General features: G+C 39.0%; 1 protein-coding gene across 1 annotated transcript in view; it reads right to left on the bottom strand.

The window, feature by feature from the left end:
- Nucleotides 1-15,943, bottom strand: part of POLR3B (RNA polymerase III subunit B) — a 149,448-nt gene that overhangs the window by 130,501 nt on the left and 3,004 nt on the right. Inside the window, exons 2-9 of the mRNA XM_001365890.5 lie at nt 15,775-15,807; nt 10,730-10,786; nt 10,579-10,643; nt 9,589-9,664; nt 7,367-7,467; nt 5,319-5,410; nt 3,003-3,120; nt 1,439-1,547 (exon numbers count right to left, since the gene is read on the bottom strand). Of these exons, the coding sequence (XP_001365927.1) occupies nt 1,439-1,547; nt 3,003-3,120; nt 5,319-5,410; nt 7,367-7,467; nt 9,589-9,664; nt 10,579-10,643; nt 10,730-10,786; nt 15,775-15,807 (651 nt within the window). The remainder of the gene's footprint in view (nt 1-1,438; nt 1,548-3,002; nt 3,121-5,318; nt 5,411-7,366; nt 7,468-9,588; nt 9,665-10,578; nt 10,644-10,729; nt 10,787-15,774; nt 15,808-15,943) is intronic.

The following is a 15,943-nucleotide window of genomic DNA, read 5'->3' as shown; positions in this document are numbered from 1 at the left end:
TTCAGTTACTTCCACCTCAGGCATTCTCTTTTTCCCAGAGAGGCAAATCCCTGCTAATCCTCTCCCTTTATTCCCTCTGTCTTCCTTTCTTTGTTCTATTTGTGAGCCAAAAAATAACCTTAATTGTGGCTGATAAAAGCAAGCCTAGTGTTAGTGATACACTTGTGCCAAGGGAAAGGAAAGCCACAAACTTAAAAATGAAATTAGAAAGGAACCAATGCAACAACCTCCAGAGCTCCTGACAGTCCCCAGGACTCCAGCTGAGAAGCTCCAGCTCCCTCCTCAGCTGCCTTTCAGCTGCTCCTCCCATGAGCACTAAGATTCAGTGAGCCCATCTTCACTTCTTTCCTTATTGAACTGTTCATATCCTCAAGTTCTCCTCTGCTGCCAAATCACGGTCTGGAGGTGGCCAGAGGTTTCAGAGACAAGGCCCATGGAGCCTGCACACTGGCAGGGCCTTCTGAGGAGGCCAAGCACAGTCAGGGTCCAAGGCCCACCTAGAGGATGCTCAGCACCAGGGGATGAATCCTTTAGTCAAAGCAACTGGTGAAATGACATATTCAAGCGTGAAGGGTTTGGGTTCTGTAGCCCACTGGCAAATCACAGCGTACCTTCTGGACAGTCTTGCTTTCTCTCATTTCTTACATTAGCAATGCACAGAAGGCTTTTTTAGCTACACTATGTATTCACAGACTCAAGAACATTTCTAAGGCCGCAGGAGCTACCCTAGGAACCTAACACCATTTCTTTAAGTATGCAGGGAGAAGAATGCTGTAGCTGTAGTAAAGGACTCTGGCTGCTCCACAGTCCAGCCCTGACTCCTGGAAGCTCTAGTGTCATGGGCAAGTCACTTCTCTAAGCCCCAGTCTCCTCTTCCATCAAACAGAAAGAATGCTTCTCTACTCACAAGGGGACAACAAGGAAAGCATTTGTACAGTTGGCTTGGGTTTCAGAGCTTCTTCCTGCAAGACTTCCCTGCCCCACTAAATTATGGCTCCATCCCCATCTTGAGAATGCAAAGATTCTCCTTCCATCATTTCTAAAGGGAAGCATATCCCCCACATTCCAATAGCTCATTTTAAACAAACTTTGGGGAAGATCGCCCCTGTTCAGAAAAACTCCCAATGCCTGAGTCCCATTAATCCCACATCTTGGGCCCCAGCTGGCCAGACTCAGTTCAATGGCCCACCCTATGCCACCAATGGCCACAGCAGGACTAATGTGTCTTGTGCCTCATCCTTGATGATGCTGAATTCTGCCCTCCCCACTGCCTTACCAAGAGGGAGCCTGACCCTCCTCAGCTCTGACTCCTGCTTGGCTTGGGTGGGCCCAGAGGGAGAATCTGCTGCCCATGCCAAGAAGGAGACTTCATGGCACAGACAGCCTGCAGAAAGGAGAACCACAGGGGAGGCATTCAATGAGACAATCTCTATTCTACCTTAAAGATGATCACGATGGGAATGTCTTCTGACAAAGTGTTGTGCCTCAGGTAAAATCGCCCCTGCTTCACAGCAATGTTGGTTCTACTTTTCTTCTCATGAGTTGAACTGTAAAGAAACATGGATTATTTAAAATATACTCATGTCTAGAAGTAACCATTCCTGTTTATATTTCTTGGAAAATGTTCATTTAAGGAATATGTACCATTAACAATCAGAGAACAAGAGACTTTAAAGTAATTTCTAGATGTCACCTACTCCATCAACTAAATCTTAGCTTTTCACAATGATCCCCATGTTCCCATGCTTGCTTCAAAGACTTCATATATTTACCCACTGGTCTCTTTACTTCTAACTGGACAGCTTCAGGGAAGAATGAACCACCTTCTCCCTCTTTCACCTAACTTCTCTTCTACTTCTGCCAGGACTATTTATGCATTACTTGGCTAGAAATAGAAGTGGAACCCACCAAAAATCTTCACAAATGAGTGCTAGCTAAAACTAGGACTCATGGATTTAGGGCTAGAAAGAACCTGGGTGGTACTCTAGCTCAATCTATTTCACAAAGGAGCAAGCCAGGGTCCAAAGAGAGAAGATGTAATTAAGTAAAATGGAGAATCTAAGCTAAGAACTCAGATCTTCTGAATCCAAATCCAACACTCTTTTTATAACACTATGCTGTATCACAAATGACTAACAATAAACCAGATTCTAAATCTGCAATTTTAAAACATTGTAAAGCAAACATCTCTGGTCTTTAATCAAGACAAAGCTAAAAGGTCACAGTAAGCTAGCTATGAGACACAAAGATTCAGGTACTAAACCTGCTTCCATCTGAAACTATCAGTCACAAAACCCTTAATCTAATCAACATTCATATATATATGTATATATATATGTATATGTATATATATATATTTAAATCTCTTAAGACCCTCCCAGGAGATCATTCTATGTTTTCAACACACTCTGCTACATTAAGTGTGCATGTCCTAAATTACCAAAGCTCTCTTTGGAAGTCAGTCACCTATGATCTTGCAAAGGAGGATGCCCATATGAAAATCACACACTAAGACATTCTTATTTTTCATACCTCATACACACACAGAACCCTTAAAATGGTCTTTCACACCATATCTCACATTCCTTTAAGAGAATTTAATTAATTTTAAACTGGGATCCCTGGTGACAGATTCTGGTGAAGAGCAAATGAAAAAAGCCATTTCTGCTCTTTCATTGTATAACATCTGGGACATACAGGCTGCCTCTATAGCAAGCATGAATCTTTAGGTGCATCTAATTAAAATAATCCTTTTTTAAAAAAAATTAACCATTACTTTTTGTCTTAGAATCAATGCTAAGTATAGGTTCCAAGGCTAGGCAATGGAGGTTAAGTAATTTGCTGAGGGTCACACAGCTATAAAGTGTCTAAGGTCATATTTGAACCTAGGACTTCCTGCTCTCTATCTACTGAGCCACTGAGCCTCCCCTAACTAAAACAATCTTAAGGAAGAATAATCAATATTTCCTAGAAAATTGGGTGACTCAACAGACTTTCCTTACCTGGTAACCGAGGCTCCAACAGTCCCTTTTCTGTCAGCTTCCACAATGATTCTGTTTTTTGATAACTGCTCTTGAATGAGAATAACCTTCTCTACTCCTTTGACAATGAAGTAACCACCTGTTCCAAAAAACAAGATTAACCCTTCTGTGTGTATTCCTCATGAACGTGCTATTCAGTAACAGCTGGACAGCTGTCTACCATCTTAAGAGACCCAAACAGGAGAAGAAACTGAGTGCTCCTCGGCCTGTCTGCTACACTGTGTGTCTAAATCACTCCATCAGTGGTGCTCAGCACAGAGTAGAGGCCTGACAGATATACCACCACTACAGAATCAGGGAGTAAGCTCTGAAAAAGCCAGATTTGGGGGGGTCCTGCAGCTCCAGCTCACACTCACATATCAGTGACCCAGCAGTACCAGCATCAGCTCCATGAAGGGTAGCAGCAAATATAATCAGCACCTCAATTTTCAGAGCCTGGCAATTTTCAGAGCAGAACAAGGTGGTACTTCCTGATGGGATTTAGCACCACATATGAGTTCTACATCACATTGTTATAGTTTTAGCCTGATGAAACCTTACCCAATTGCATTTCCTGCCAGTATCTTTGTGATTCTACTTCAATGAATCCAAATAAAAATATGATGAAGGTAATCACAGAAAGACAATAAATCAGTGAAAAAAAGCTAGTTGAATTAAGAGAAAGCATACAAATGCTGAGCCTGAAATATTAAAAATCAAACAAAACACCACAACCTCCCTTGAAAAAGGCATAGAATGAGACTGCTTACTACCTGGAGCAGGTGGGGACAGGCAGGATTCAAGACTCAACATCCTTTGTAAAATATTGGAAACTGTTTTTGCATATTATTGGGGGAAAAAAATTTTAAGACTCAAAAAAAAAAAAGACATAGAATTTTAAAACGTAATGTCCATTTAAAGAATGTTGGCACATTTCTTCATCTCAGCTGTATTCTGAAATGGTTTCCAGCTCATCAATTTAACATTTTCAATCTGGGGTAGGAAAAAAAGCTTTTGTTTTGTTTAAGCATACTAAAAGATAAAAGAGAAGAAACAAAAAGAATAAATAGAAGGTAAACATTTGAGACACTAAAATTTTACTCAAGAAGAAAAAAATAGATCAAGCCTTTAAGACTTGTGCTAAAAGAGAAAATAAATATTGGGTCAACTTTAAAGATATTTTGTTGATATATCAATATTATTCAATGAGCAGCATATGAAGATAAGAAAATACATCATAATTGGAAAGTTTGAAATTTAAAGTTATTTCAAAAAATATATTACTTATTTTTTATTGGAAAATATCTCAAGCCCCTGCAAATTGGCAAAGATGACAAAAGCCAGGAATGGTCAATGTTGGAAGGGTTATGAAAGACAGACATACCCTAATGCAACTATTTTGGAAAGCAATTTGGAATTATGCAAATAAAGTGATTAAAATGCTGAAGTCCTCTGACCCAGGGACTCCATTATAGCAGTGCTTGTTGAGATGGCAAAAAATTGGAAACAAGGTAGATACCTATCAGTTCAGGAATGGCCAACTGATCAACAGGAATGTAATATAATCTTACTGTGCTATAAGAAATTATAAATGTGAGGAATATAGAGAAACAGAGAAGAATCTGCATGAAGTAATGTGGAATGAAGTAAAGCAAAGTCACGAAAACAGCAGACATACTGGTTACAACAATGTAAATGGAAAGAACAACCACACTCACAGAGAAAATTAACAGTTAATGTGGCAAAATTATAAAAAATAAGTATGCTACAAAAAAGAAAGAGAAAACACTCCCACCCCCCTGCTTTGTGGAGGCAGGAGTCAATACATACTATTTAAAAGACTTGTCAAATCACTTGATATTTTTGAAATATTGTGATTAAGCATTTATAGAAATAACTTGAAAGATGAGATGCATAGAGTATTTGCACTAAGTCTTCAATTAAAATGAGCATAGCTTCAGTCTTAATTCCATTTTTTCATTTTCTGGATTGCTGACAGAGAGAAAAGGAAAGTAATGTCCACATAATACTGAAATATGATACTCTGATGTGTTCATTATAATTATCAAATATATTTATCTATTATGTAAATATAAATATATTAAAATAAATACTCTGATGTGTTGATTAGTTTTGTTCATTTTTTCCCTCTTTCTTTTCTTACATATTTTTTGTCTTTAAATTGTCAAGTAGTAGGGTGATGTAATAAAACAAAAGACATCAATAAAAATGTATTTTAAAAGAAAAGAAACAATTGAAATAGCAATAGGAAAAAAAAGCCAAGGAATGAAAACATACCAGGATCTAAGGGGCATTCATTGAGTTTGGCAAACTCAGCCGGAGTCTTCCCTGTAAGGACACAGTTTGAGCTACGAAGCATAATGGGCATTCTGTTTTCAGAAAAGAAGAGTATCAAGTCACACATGGATTACTTGCAAAATACAATAATTCCCAAAGACAAATAACCATATGAAGATTGAGAGCAAATAAAAAATGCAAGCCCTTAAACAACTAAATCATTATTCAAAAATTCTCAGATGCCAACAATGAAAATCTCATCACTCCCTTTGTTCTAAGCCATGATACAAACTTTGCTCTCCTCAGAATAGTGTCAAATCACTCAATGTTTTTGAAATATTGTGGTTAAGTATTTACTGAAATAGCCTGAAAAAGGCCTAAAATATTTGCAGTAAGTCTTCAATTAAAATATTTAGTTTCAGCCTTAATTCCTTTTTCTCATTTTCCTGAATCCCTGGGGGGAAGAGAATGAATGGCCACGTAAATGATGAGCATTACCCCACACAGAGAAATCTCATCCCCAGTAGGATTCTTTGCAAAAAGGATGGAAAGGCAGATCCGATTTTAAAAAACAAAGTTTCATTTGCTACTTATCTCCCAATTAACTGGAAATCAGTTTAGCAGAATCATCTCAGCTGTGGGTCTGGCCTTTGATAGCTCACCCCCACCTCAGGAGGCCTTTGACAGAACATGAACAGATCCAATCTTGTTAGTGTTGCTTTGGCACAGTTCTCTTAGCTGCAGACACCTCAACCAAGAACCCAGGATTGATGGATACATTTTCCTGTCCTTACATCTTTAGGGCAAAGAATAGTCCCATAAATTGTCTGAACATCCCCCACACCCTTGATCATTTCAGACAAATTATGAAAATCCAAGGGACACCCAACATTGCAGAAAAACGCCTTTTATCTTGGGAACTCCCAGGTGGGCCTGAGAAGAGCTCAGCTGGCCTCAGCTATTCAACAAGCGCTTATTAAATGTCAACTGTGTTCAGTATAGGAGGAAGAAAAGAAAAGCCTGACTTTCAAGGAGAAGAGATGAGTCAGATGCATGGGCAAAACTCACCACACTGGCACCTAATCTTTCCTTCTCAATGGACTTTGTTGGCTTTTGGTAACCAACTGCACTGTCTTCTCCCTGTTTTCAGAAGCATTCCTATTGAATCATCAATGGCAAGTCACCGAGAAAGACAGGGAGGTCCTTGGCATATACTAAACACAGCCAAAATCTCTCCTCAGCTCCAAAAGGCACTCCCTGAACAGACTAAGCTTGTTCCTTTTATTCCTTGCTCCTTTCCCATCTGTACAATGGGATAAAGAACAATTTACCCCTTCTTGGGGTAAATATCTCTGTCTCTCTAAATACCACATAAAGCGCTAGCATGGTAAACAGGAGAACCAACATTAGAACCAGCACTGTGACCAGAGATAACTCTTTCCTATTTTCGCTGATAACCAGCAGAAGAGTTCCTGGATTTTCCTAGCTTGAGGAAGGAAACCTATGAGAAGAATGGTACCAAGGGCAGCTAGGTGGCTCAATGGATAGAGGGCAAGGCACAGAGAAGTGAGGTCCTAGATTCAAAGCTGGTCTCAGATATTTAGATGTGTGATCCCGGACAAGTTACCTAATCTCAATTATCTAGTCCCGACTGCTCTTCTGCCTTGCAACGGATATTCAGTATCAATTCTAAGACAAAGATAAAGGTTTTAAAAAGACAAAGAGAGAAAATAGTGATGAAGACAAGAAGTTTCCCTACCTTGGCTTTTAAATAATCTTGCATGAGGAAGCAGGTTCCATCCTACTTAAAAATTATGGCGAGAGTAAGGAAAAGCTCATAGTAAAAAAGATACATAGTAAGTAACCTTCTGGCGAGAAGGCTAGCCTCAGGGAATCTCCCAAAAGGCTGGGATACCTTGTTAATAATACCAGGGGAGATCAGGAGAAAGAATCTTGGCTAACTTTAAACCTGCCATTTCAAATTTACAACCACAGGAAATAAGATGTGCATGCACACATGCACACATGCACACACTTGCTTTTCTCACCTGCCGATGGGCAAAGCATTCCGAATAATCCTCTGGCTGCCCCGGGTATACTCGATATCCACTGTAATGGGAGCTGAGTATGTCATGTCTCGCAAACGGCACTAAAACAGGAAGTCAGAGATGTGTGTTACATCCTCTCTCAGGGCAGAGAAGACCTGTTGGTGGCACCTTGTCTCCTGTTTCTCTAGGCTACAAGAAGACAACTCACATTTCAGTTTCATCAGTCCCACCTCATTCACCAGCTGCCTCAATTCAAACAAGGCCAGCAAAACTGTCCTCACTGCATACCTGGGCCCTGAAAGTCCAATGATGGAGCAGAAAACCAGAATTCTGACATTTTTTTCATTGCAAACTTCCTTAGTGCTTGTAGGAATTGCTGAACCTACCAATGATGGCTTTTTACCAATTATTCTAAAAGTCTTCATACTCTAATATGTTCTTTGCAAACTGAATTCATGGAAAATGATTCATTTAGCAATGCTGAGGGGGAAAAAGGGACTTTTTAAAAAATGTTTACCCTCCATCTTATAATTAACACTGTGTATTGGTTCCAAGGTAGAAGAGCAGTAAGGAGTAGGTAATGGGGGTTAAGTGACTTGCCCAAGGTCACATAGCTAAGAAGTGTCTAAGGCTAGATATGAACCCAGGACCTCTCATCTCTAGGTCTGGCTCTCAAACCACTGAGTCACCCAGCTGCCCCCCAAAACAGAAACTCTTAAGATGCCAAATAATCAAGAATTGAATGATGAGATAAGGAAGAAATAAAATAATCATTCTACTGAAAACAGAAGCCTTGAGGACTATCCTTAGATAGACTGAGAGAAGTTAAATATGATGATCAATAAACAAGCTTCTAGGTTTCATAAGGCTGATAAGGTAGGCATCCCACAGCCTTGTAATAGACACAGACTCAGCTTTCTCCAGACCTCCAACTCACATGGATCTGTCTTTGAACTCTTAGTGATATTCAGTCCCTTCAAGTATTCTGTTATGTGTGTTTTCACTATTCCCATAACCAGATTATTAGGGAGAGAACAAGGGTCATATCCTATGTGTCTCTGGTTGCATTTGAACACCCCAGCAAAATTTTCAGACACAGGAGATAGTTGATAAGTAGTTGCTGACTGCTCTAAGAGCATGTTTGTAAATTTTTTCATTTTTAAATGGAAAATCTTTATTTTAAATGTGTTCCTAACGAGCTGCTCATGCTACCTGGTTTAATCAATATTGTGATCCAGTGCTCTCTGGCTATCTAAAAGGATTATTAATCAGCAAATCTCATTCAATATTATCAATATCTCATGCTTCTGTTACGTAGTTGAACTTTTCTTGACACAAAGCAGAAAGGAGGGCAGTAAGTCGTTTTTCATCCTGATGCAATTCACAGCTAGAACCACCAGGTGGAGAACTTTCAAGGGGAAGACGGAGCTCTCTCGCCATCCAACAATTGTTTTCCAATCAGTGACCCAGGCAGGCACCAAGGGGGACACAAAAGAAGTTTAATCCAGAATACCTGACCACAAGAAATCAAAGAGGGTCAAATTGGGCAACGGCAGGCCTCTGGGACTTCTCCAGGATCCTTATAACTCTAATAGTTGATGAGACACTCAAGAAGGGGAGAGATGACCAGAAAACAAATCAGCAGGAACTCCTACACAAGGTTAACTCCTTGAAGCCGAGGCCCAGGAAAAAGTTCAGTTCCAATGCAAGACAGTCCCCCATTAAGAGGCAGAATGAGAGGCGGAGCACAACACTGTAGAAAGTCATCGAATGGTTGCATCAGTCAGGCTGATATGAGAAGGGTACCGAGAGATGACAGTTATGCCCTTGCTCCTCTGCAATATGATGGAGTGGACAGAGAGCTGGCCTCAGGGTCAGGTTCAAGTCCTGCCTCAGACACATACTGGTTCTGGAAGCCTGAACGTGTCACTTCACATTTTAGCATGTCAGAAAACTCCAACTTATAGCTAAAGAGTAGTTCTGTATTGACAGAAGAGCTCCCTACACCCAAGAAATGACAAGTTTAGACCCTTTCCCCTCAAAAAAACCCTTGAAGTAAACAAGATTTAAGGATCCACCTACAATTAATTTGGTTTTGGTTTTTGTCCTTGTCTATATATTTGAATTTGTGTTGATAGTGAAGTTCATCCTCTAAAAACAGGGGTGAGGAATATCTATTACTTTAAAGAAAAGTGGCACCAAAAACCAGGTTTCTCAATTACCTCATGGGGAGACACGGGCCTTGTCACATTAAAGCTTTCTTCAACATCAGGGAGGCCCACATAGATATTAAGATATCTGAAAAGCAAATAAGTCCAATATCAATTCTATCTATTTGGTAAACGTGAAAAACTAGCAGCCTACTTTCACCCAAAATACCAGGATCATATGGTGGTTGCTAAAGTTTGGAATCCAAAGGGATAACTTCAATTTACAAGTATCTCAGCCCCTTCCTCCCCTTCCTACATATGTATATATAATGTCTTTCATGTTTTTCTGAGGTTCTCTTATTTAAATAAATGTATTTACCCATTTCCAAACAAACATTTATTAACTCCTATTAAGTGAAAGGCAATGCTGTAGAGAAGTCAAAGGGAAGGTTATATTAAAAAAAAGACAAGGAACACCCTTGAACAAATTTGCAACTATCTAAAAAATTAAGCACTTACTAAACATTCTAGTAGGCACCAGACTAATCTGTTAGTTTCTGATACAAAAAGCAAATAGTAATTCTCCTCTTAATATTGAGTTAAGTTTAAGAACTTTAAAATAAGTTATTTACCAAGCTGACTAAAAGCTTAAAATCATGTAAAACCCAGATTGAATTGCTTGACAGCTCCAGGAGAGTGGAGAGAAACAAATTGGGAATATGTAACTTTGGAAAGCTTATGTGGAAATTTGTCATTACATAAAATATCTCCACAAAAATCAATCAATAAATAATATGGCAATAATAAATAATATAAATAAATTCAAATTAAGCAATTACTAGACACTCTACTACGCACCAGACTACTCTTTTTTGGTTTCAAACACAGGAAACAAATAGTAATTCTCCTCTTAATACTGAGTTAAGTTTAAGAATTTTAAAAGAAGTTATTTACCAACCTGACTAAAAGCTTTAAAAAAGATGTGGTGGTATGCATATTTAATAGTGACAAAGTGTCTCTTAAAAGAACGAATTCAACACAAAAGAGCAAACCATCCCTTACTTTAGGTACCACATGGGGTCAGCATCACTTGTGACTTTCTCGTTGGCTTTCATAATCTTCTTTATCTATAAACAAGACAGAGATTGAAAGAAGCCTTAGTATTACAGGTAACTCTCATCCCCTGTGTTTGGGTCCCAGGCAGAATGCTCACCTCTACGTTGATGAAATAGTTGAAGGAATCAATGTGCTGCTTCACAAGTCCTTTCACCTACAGGATCAGAAAGACACCATAGGATCAGCACCAAAAGGATAAAACTTGTCATGGAATTTCAGCCTTGAGAGATTTTGATCTTATCTCAAGCCAAACACCTTTGGAAATGTATAATTGAAAATGTTACCCTAAAAAAACCAACTACATATCCCGAGAGCCCACTGACTTCCTGTCATTATATAATTCCTGTAGACAGAGGATAAAGGGAGTGGGCATTGAGGCTCCTCCTCTCTTTTTTGGCATGATGTAGAATCAGCAGTGATGGTGGTGAGTGGGGATTTTGAAAATGGCTAACCAGCCATAGGCATGTGGTTTTTATTTTGTATCCTCTTTATTCCTTGATTTCTAATGATCTTTAATAAACCTACATAAAATATAATATTTTTATTATTAGAGATTAAATTAATTTTTACAGTAAGGCTCCACATTTTGCTTAGTAAAAACACATCACCGTGTCCACAATCTGTGTTTTATACCACCAGAAACCACCCAGTTGAGAGAAATGGAATTGCAGAAGGGAGCCTCATGCTGGTCTGTGCCCAGGCCAAGGTGTCGGGTAAGCGGCACAATGATCATTTCTGAACTTCCAACAAGGCGAACAATTGATTATTTGAACCGTTTTCACTGAGCCAAGTCTTTCTCTGTTTGAGACATTTGTTTTCTACCTCACTTGTCAGATGTTTCAGGTTATATGAAGCTGGTGAAGCCAAGCCTTAGGTGAGGAGGCTCCACCTTCCCCTCAAAGCAACAGCAGAATGGAAGCTCCCTGAGGGAAAAACTGCTTTCATCTGAATATTCCCAGCACCTACCACCTAGAGCAGGGGCTTAGCAGGCTCCTAGCACATCAGTCATTCACTGAGTCCCAGCCATCCTCCTTTCATATAGTTCTTGCATGGGGACTATCTCCCAATCCCCTGCCCCCTGTTCCAAGAGCCTGACTAGTCTCCCAGCTGCTCTTCTATCTACTTCCATTCTCTACCCTTCTGGAATCAGGCCCCAAATCTCAATTTGCATATATCATTCCCATCTCAAAAACATTCGGAGGCTCCCTACTGCCTCTAGGACAAAGTCTACATTTCTGGAACTTGAAGTCCCCAACAATCCGGCCTCTCCTGAGCTCTTAACTTTCTCTACCATGACTCCCTTCCCTGAGCTCTCTGCTCACACCAGGCTTCATGAATGCTGAGGGTGTGGTATTTCTACATCTGGAGACCTTGCCCCAGCCCCTCTGCCAAGTACACTCAGGGTAGTGAGAGACGGACAAATCGAGAAGGCCCACCCCTGCTCTGGTATTCCCAAAGTAGCTGCAGACATTATCTATCCTCAGTTTACCTTCCTCTAACGTCATTATTACCAAAAGGGGGAAGGAAGATCACTTACTCAAAATGTTCTAGCCCTCGTGGTTGCCAGAACCACTGGTCAGCACTAGTCCAGAAACTACTATAATAGCAACCAACTGGTATTGCTGAGACCTAAACAGATGCTGATACCTCAATCACTGGGAATAGCCCTTAATAATTTCTCTATAAACAACATTTGCTTCAACTCAAATGTGACAGTCTTGTATATTCTTCCCTTTTCCCCAAGTCTCCAACTTTCTAAATTCCACCCTTCTTCAGACCACAATCTCTGCCCCCATTAGATTTTCAGCAAACAACTCAAAATACTTTCTTCCTCCTTTAAACATGTGGGGCAGACACTTATCTCTATTGTTCATTTGGCCTTTAGAATAAGTAATCTAAATAATATATGGTCTGCCTCCCAAACTAGAACATAAGCTCCTATGGGCAAGTCCAGGTCTCCTTCCTCTTGTACCCAACATTGCTTAGCATGGGGCATGAGTTGTAGCAATGGTTAAAATATACCAGGGATTTACCATATAAATTTACTATGACAAGGATTTGCTATAAAAAAGAAAACTGAATGAGACTTTTCTCCTATAAGAATGTAAGAGTGGGTGAGAAGATGGCAGAGTAGGGCGTGAATCTTCCTCAACCTCTTAATAACCCCCACAAACAACCAAAAATAATTTCAAAGAATCAATGCTAAAAGTGGCAAAAACAGACAGGAATAAGGAGCAAAAGTGAACAGCCAGGGAAAACTAGGGAGGGTTTCTGGCTTCCCTAGCCTCAGTTCCAATACCACAGGCCCTGGGGGCAGAAACAAAGCAAACTGTGGCAATCAACAAAACCCCAAACAGCAACCTCACCTTGTTTGCTAAACCCTGGAATTTGCATCTAGAGGATGCAACTGGAACCCCCAGGCAAAGGGCACTGAGAACAACAGTATCTGCTGCAACCTAAGGCTCCAAGAGATCCCCATTGGCCTATAGCTGAAGATTGAGTGTGTGGACACCACAGAGACTACCAACATTAAGCTCTAAAGGCAGAAGTTCAAGTCTGGCTGCTAACAAACAAGGGACTTTGGAAGTCCAAGGAATGCAGACTAGACACTTGCTCTAACCTGGGCTGCAGCAATAGGAGAGGAGGAGAGAAGGAGTGCACACCCAGTTGAATGTGGTTGCTGAGGGACTGGGACCCCATCAGCTTTGGTCACTCCCAGGAGAGTGGAGTCCCTAATTGCTGCCACACAGGGAGGAGCACTGGATGCTTGCAAATGCAGTGGTAGAACTGCCCACAGGCTCTGGTTGGAACATCTGAGGTCAATCATGGACCAGAACTTGAGTGGGTCAGAGACACATCAGACCTTAGATAATAAAAAGTGGAATAACTAAACCAAACCCAGGGAAAAAAAATGCACAAAAAAATCATGAAAGTACACTAGGTACCCTGAGACTCTAGCAAAAAGTCAATAATTAAGTCTAATGGTCTGGTCACTAAAATTAAAAAACAAATAAATAAAAATGAGCAAGCAAAGAAGAATCCCAACTATTGACAGCTACTATAGGGATAGAGAAGAACTTGACACAAACTTAAAGTTCAGTGAAGTAAAAATGCCTAATTCAAAAACAGCAAATAAATACAAAGGTCACAAACTCAAAAAGAGCTTTTGGAAATGCCTAAAAAATATCTCAAAAAACAAATTAATGAGGTAGAGGAAAAATTAGGGAAAAATATAAGGAACAATGCAAGAAAATTATGAAAGAAAGATCACCCAAATGGAAAAAGGGGTCCAGAAACTCACAGAAGAAAATAATTAAGAACTAGAATTAGACAAGAACTGATTCATATTAAGAAGTAGGAGGACATGGTTGGGGTGGGGGAGATAAGGAAGGGCTTTTTGGAAAAGTAGACAGAATAAGAATTAAAAGGTAAGTGGGAAGGGAAAAGAAAAGGACCTTTGGAAAAGTGGGCCAGTTTGGAACTAGAACAAGAGATTTGGATAAGGGATGATCTGTGGGAAGGAGTGAATCAGAAATAGATTGGTCAAAAAAAACTGGACATCTGAGGAGAGACATGGCAGAAAGGAAGAGAGTGATAAGGAGGACAGAGTAGATAGAAATGCACAGCTAATAACTGTTACACTGAAGGTAAATGGGATTCATTCACCCATGAAAAGAAAATGGAGAGAAGAAAGAATCAAAAACAAGGACCTGACAATGTGGTGTTTACAAGAAACACACTGAAAATGAGAGATACATAGAGAGTGAAAGTTAGGGGCTGGAGTACAACATACTATGTTTCAGCTGATCCAGAGAAAACAGTGGTAGGAGTTATGATCTCTCACAGAGTTAGGGCTAAAATGGATATGATTGGAGGAGACAACATTATGTTGGGGTAGAGGGGTATTATGAATAATGAAGCATTATCAATATTGGATTTGAATGCAACAAGTGTCATAGCACCCAGATATTTAAAGGAAAGAATAAATGATAATAATAGCAGGGAGCTTTAATTTTCCCCTATCCGAACTAGATAAATCTAATTAAAAAAATAAATAAGAAAGAAGTTAAGAAGATGAATAGAACTTTAGATAAGTTAAATATGATAGATTTCTAGGGAACCCCACCTCTCACACTGCATGAGGCTAATAGATGATCTAAGCTTGGGCATATACATAATCCAAACATTGTTTCTGGTGGGATAAAAAGGTTTAGAAATCATAAATAGTCTGCAAAAGTCTTAATTTAACACTTATACTACAGAGGTAATCCTACATTCCAAGGGTTGTACCATTGGAACAAAAGTTCGATTGGATATGACCAAGATGGGAAGATTTGGTTTTGGAAAGAGTATGGCCCTTGCAACAGACTGTGTCTGCTACCTAAAGTCTATTAGTCTAGCTAAATATGGTCCTGGTAATGTATGTCAAATAAGAACCAAATGAGTTAAATTGATCAAATTAAATGCTGATAGGAATATGGAGAAATATGCCTAATATTACATTGCTAGAGCAGCTGTGAATTGTTTTTTTAGAAAACAAGGTAGAAATATTCATTAAGAACAATAAAGCTGTTCATGCAAATTGACCAGGTGTTCTCATTACTAGGATTAGACCCATAGGGCATTATTGAGAACCTAAAAAGCTGGGTATGTATGAAAATACTCATAGAAGCTTTGTTGGTAATGACAAAATAACTGGAAATAAAAAAAAATTATTGAGAAAAATGGATGAATAGATTGTGACATTTGAAAGTAATGGATTATTATATGACAAATATATAATGACAAATTATATGACAGAAATGACAAAATATTGAAAATATAAAGAAAATGAGGGAAATATATGAAGAGATGAAAAGAGAATAATACATACTATGATTACAAATAGCAACAAAATTAAGAGAAAAAAGTACCAAAGTAAAGCAAATCCAAAGAGAACTCAAAAGCAGAGTGTTAATATTAGCATACATATATAATTTACATATTTTTAAATAAATTACAACATGGAGTTTGTAGCTTGCACATAATTTTTTTATGCAGTTGTTTATTTAAATGGTTTTTGGTGGTGATGGTAGTTACTAAGTATATAATAAAAATGTTTAAAAAAAACATGAGAGTAAATATTAAATGTATAACACTGACCTTTAGAAATGCTGGAAGCAGCCTCCATTTTTCCTGTGAATGAGAACAGTAAGAATTAGGGATTGGATAAAATATGCTCTTTAGTCAAAGATTTTCGACAGTTATAAATAAGAAAGAATGACCCATAAAAGAGCGAGGTCAGCACTATTCAACAGTAATTTCCTTCTCT

This window comes from Monodelphis domestica, chromosome 5, assembly GCF_027887165.1.
Source record: "Monodelphis domestica isolate mMonDom1 chromosome 5, mMonDom1.pri, whole genome shotgun sequence".
NCBI classification, from domain to species: domain Eukaryota; kingdom Metazoa; phylum Chordata; class Mammalia; order Didelphimorphia; family Didelphidae; genus Monodelphis; species Monodelphis domestica.
Note: the sequence above shows the minus strand (reverse complement) of the source record. Positions and strands in the feature narration are given on the sequence as shown.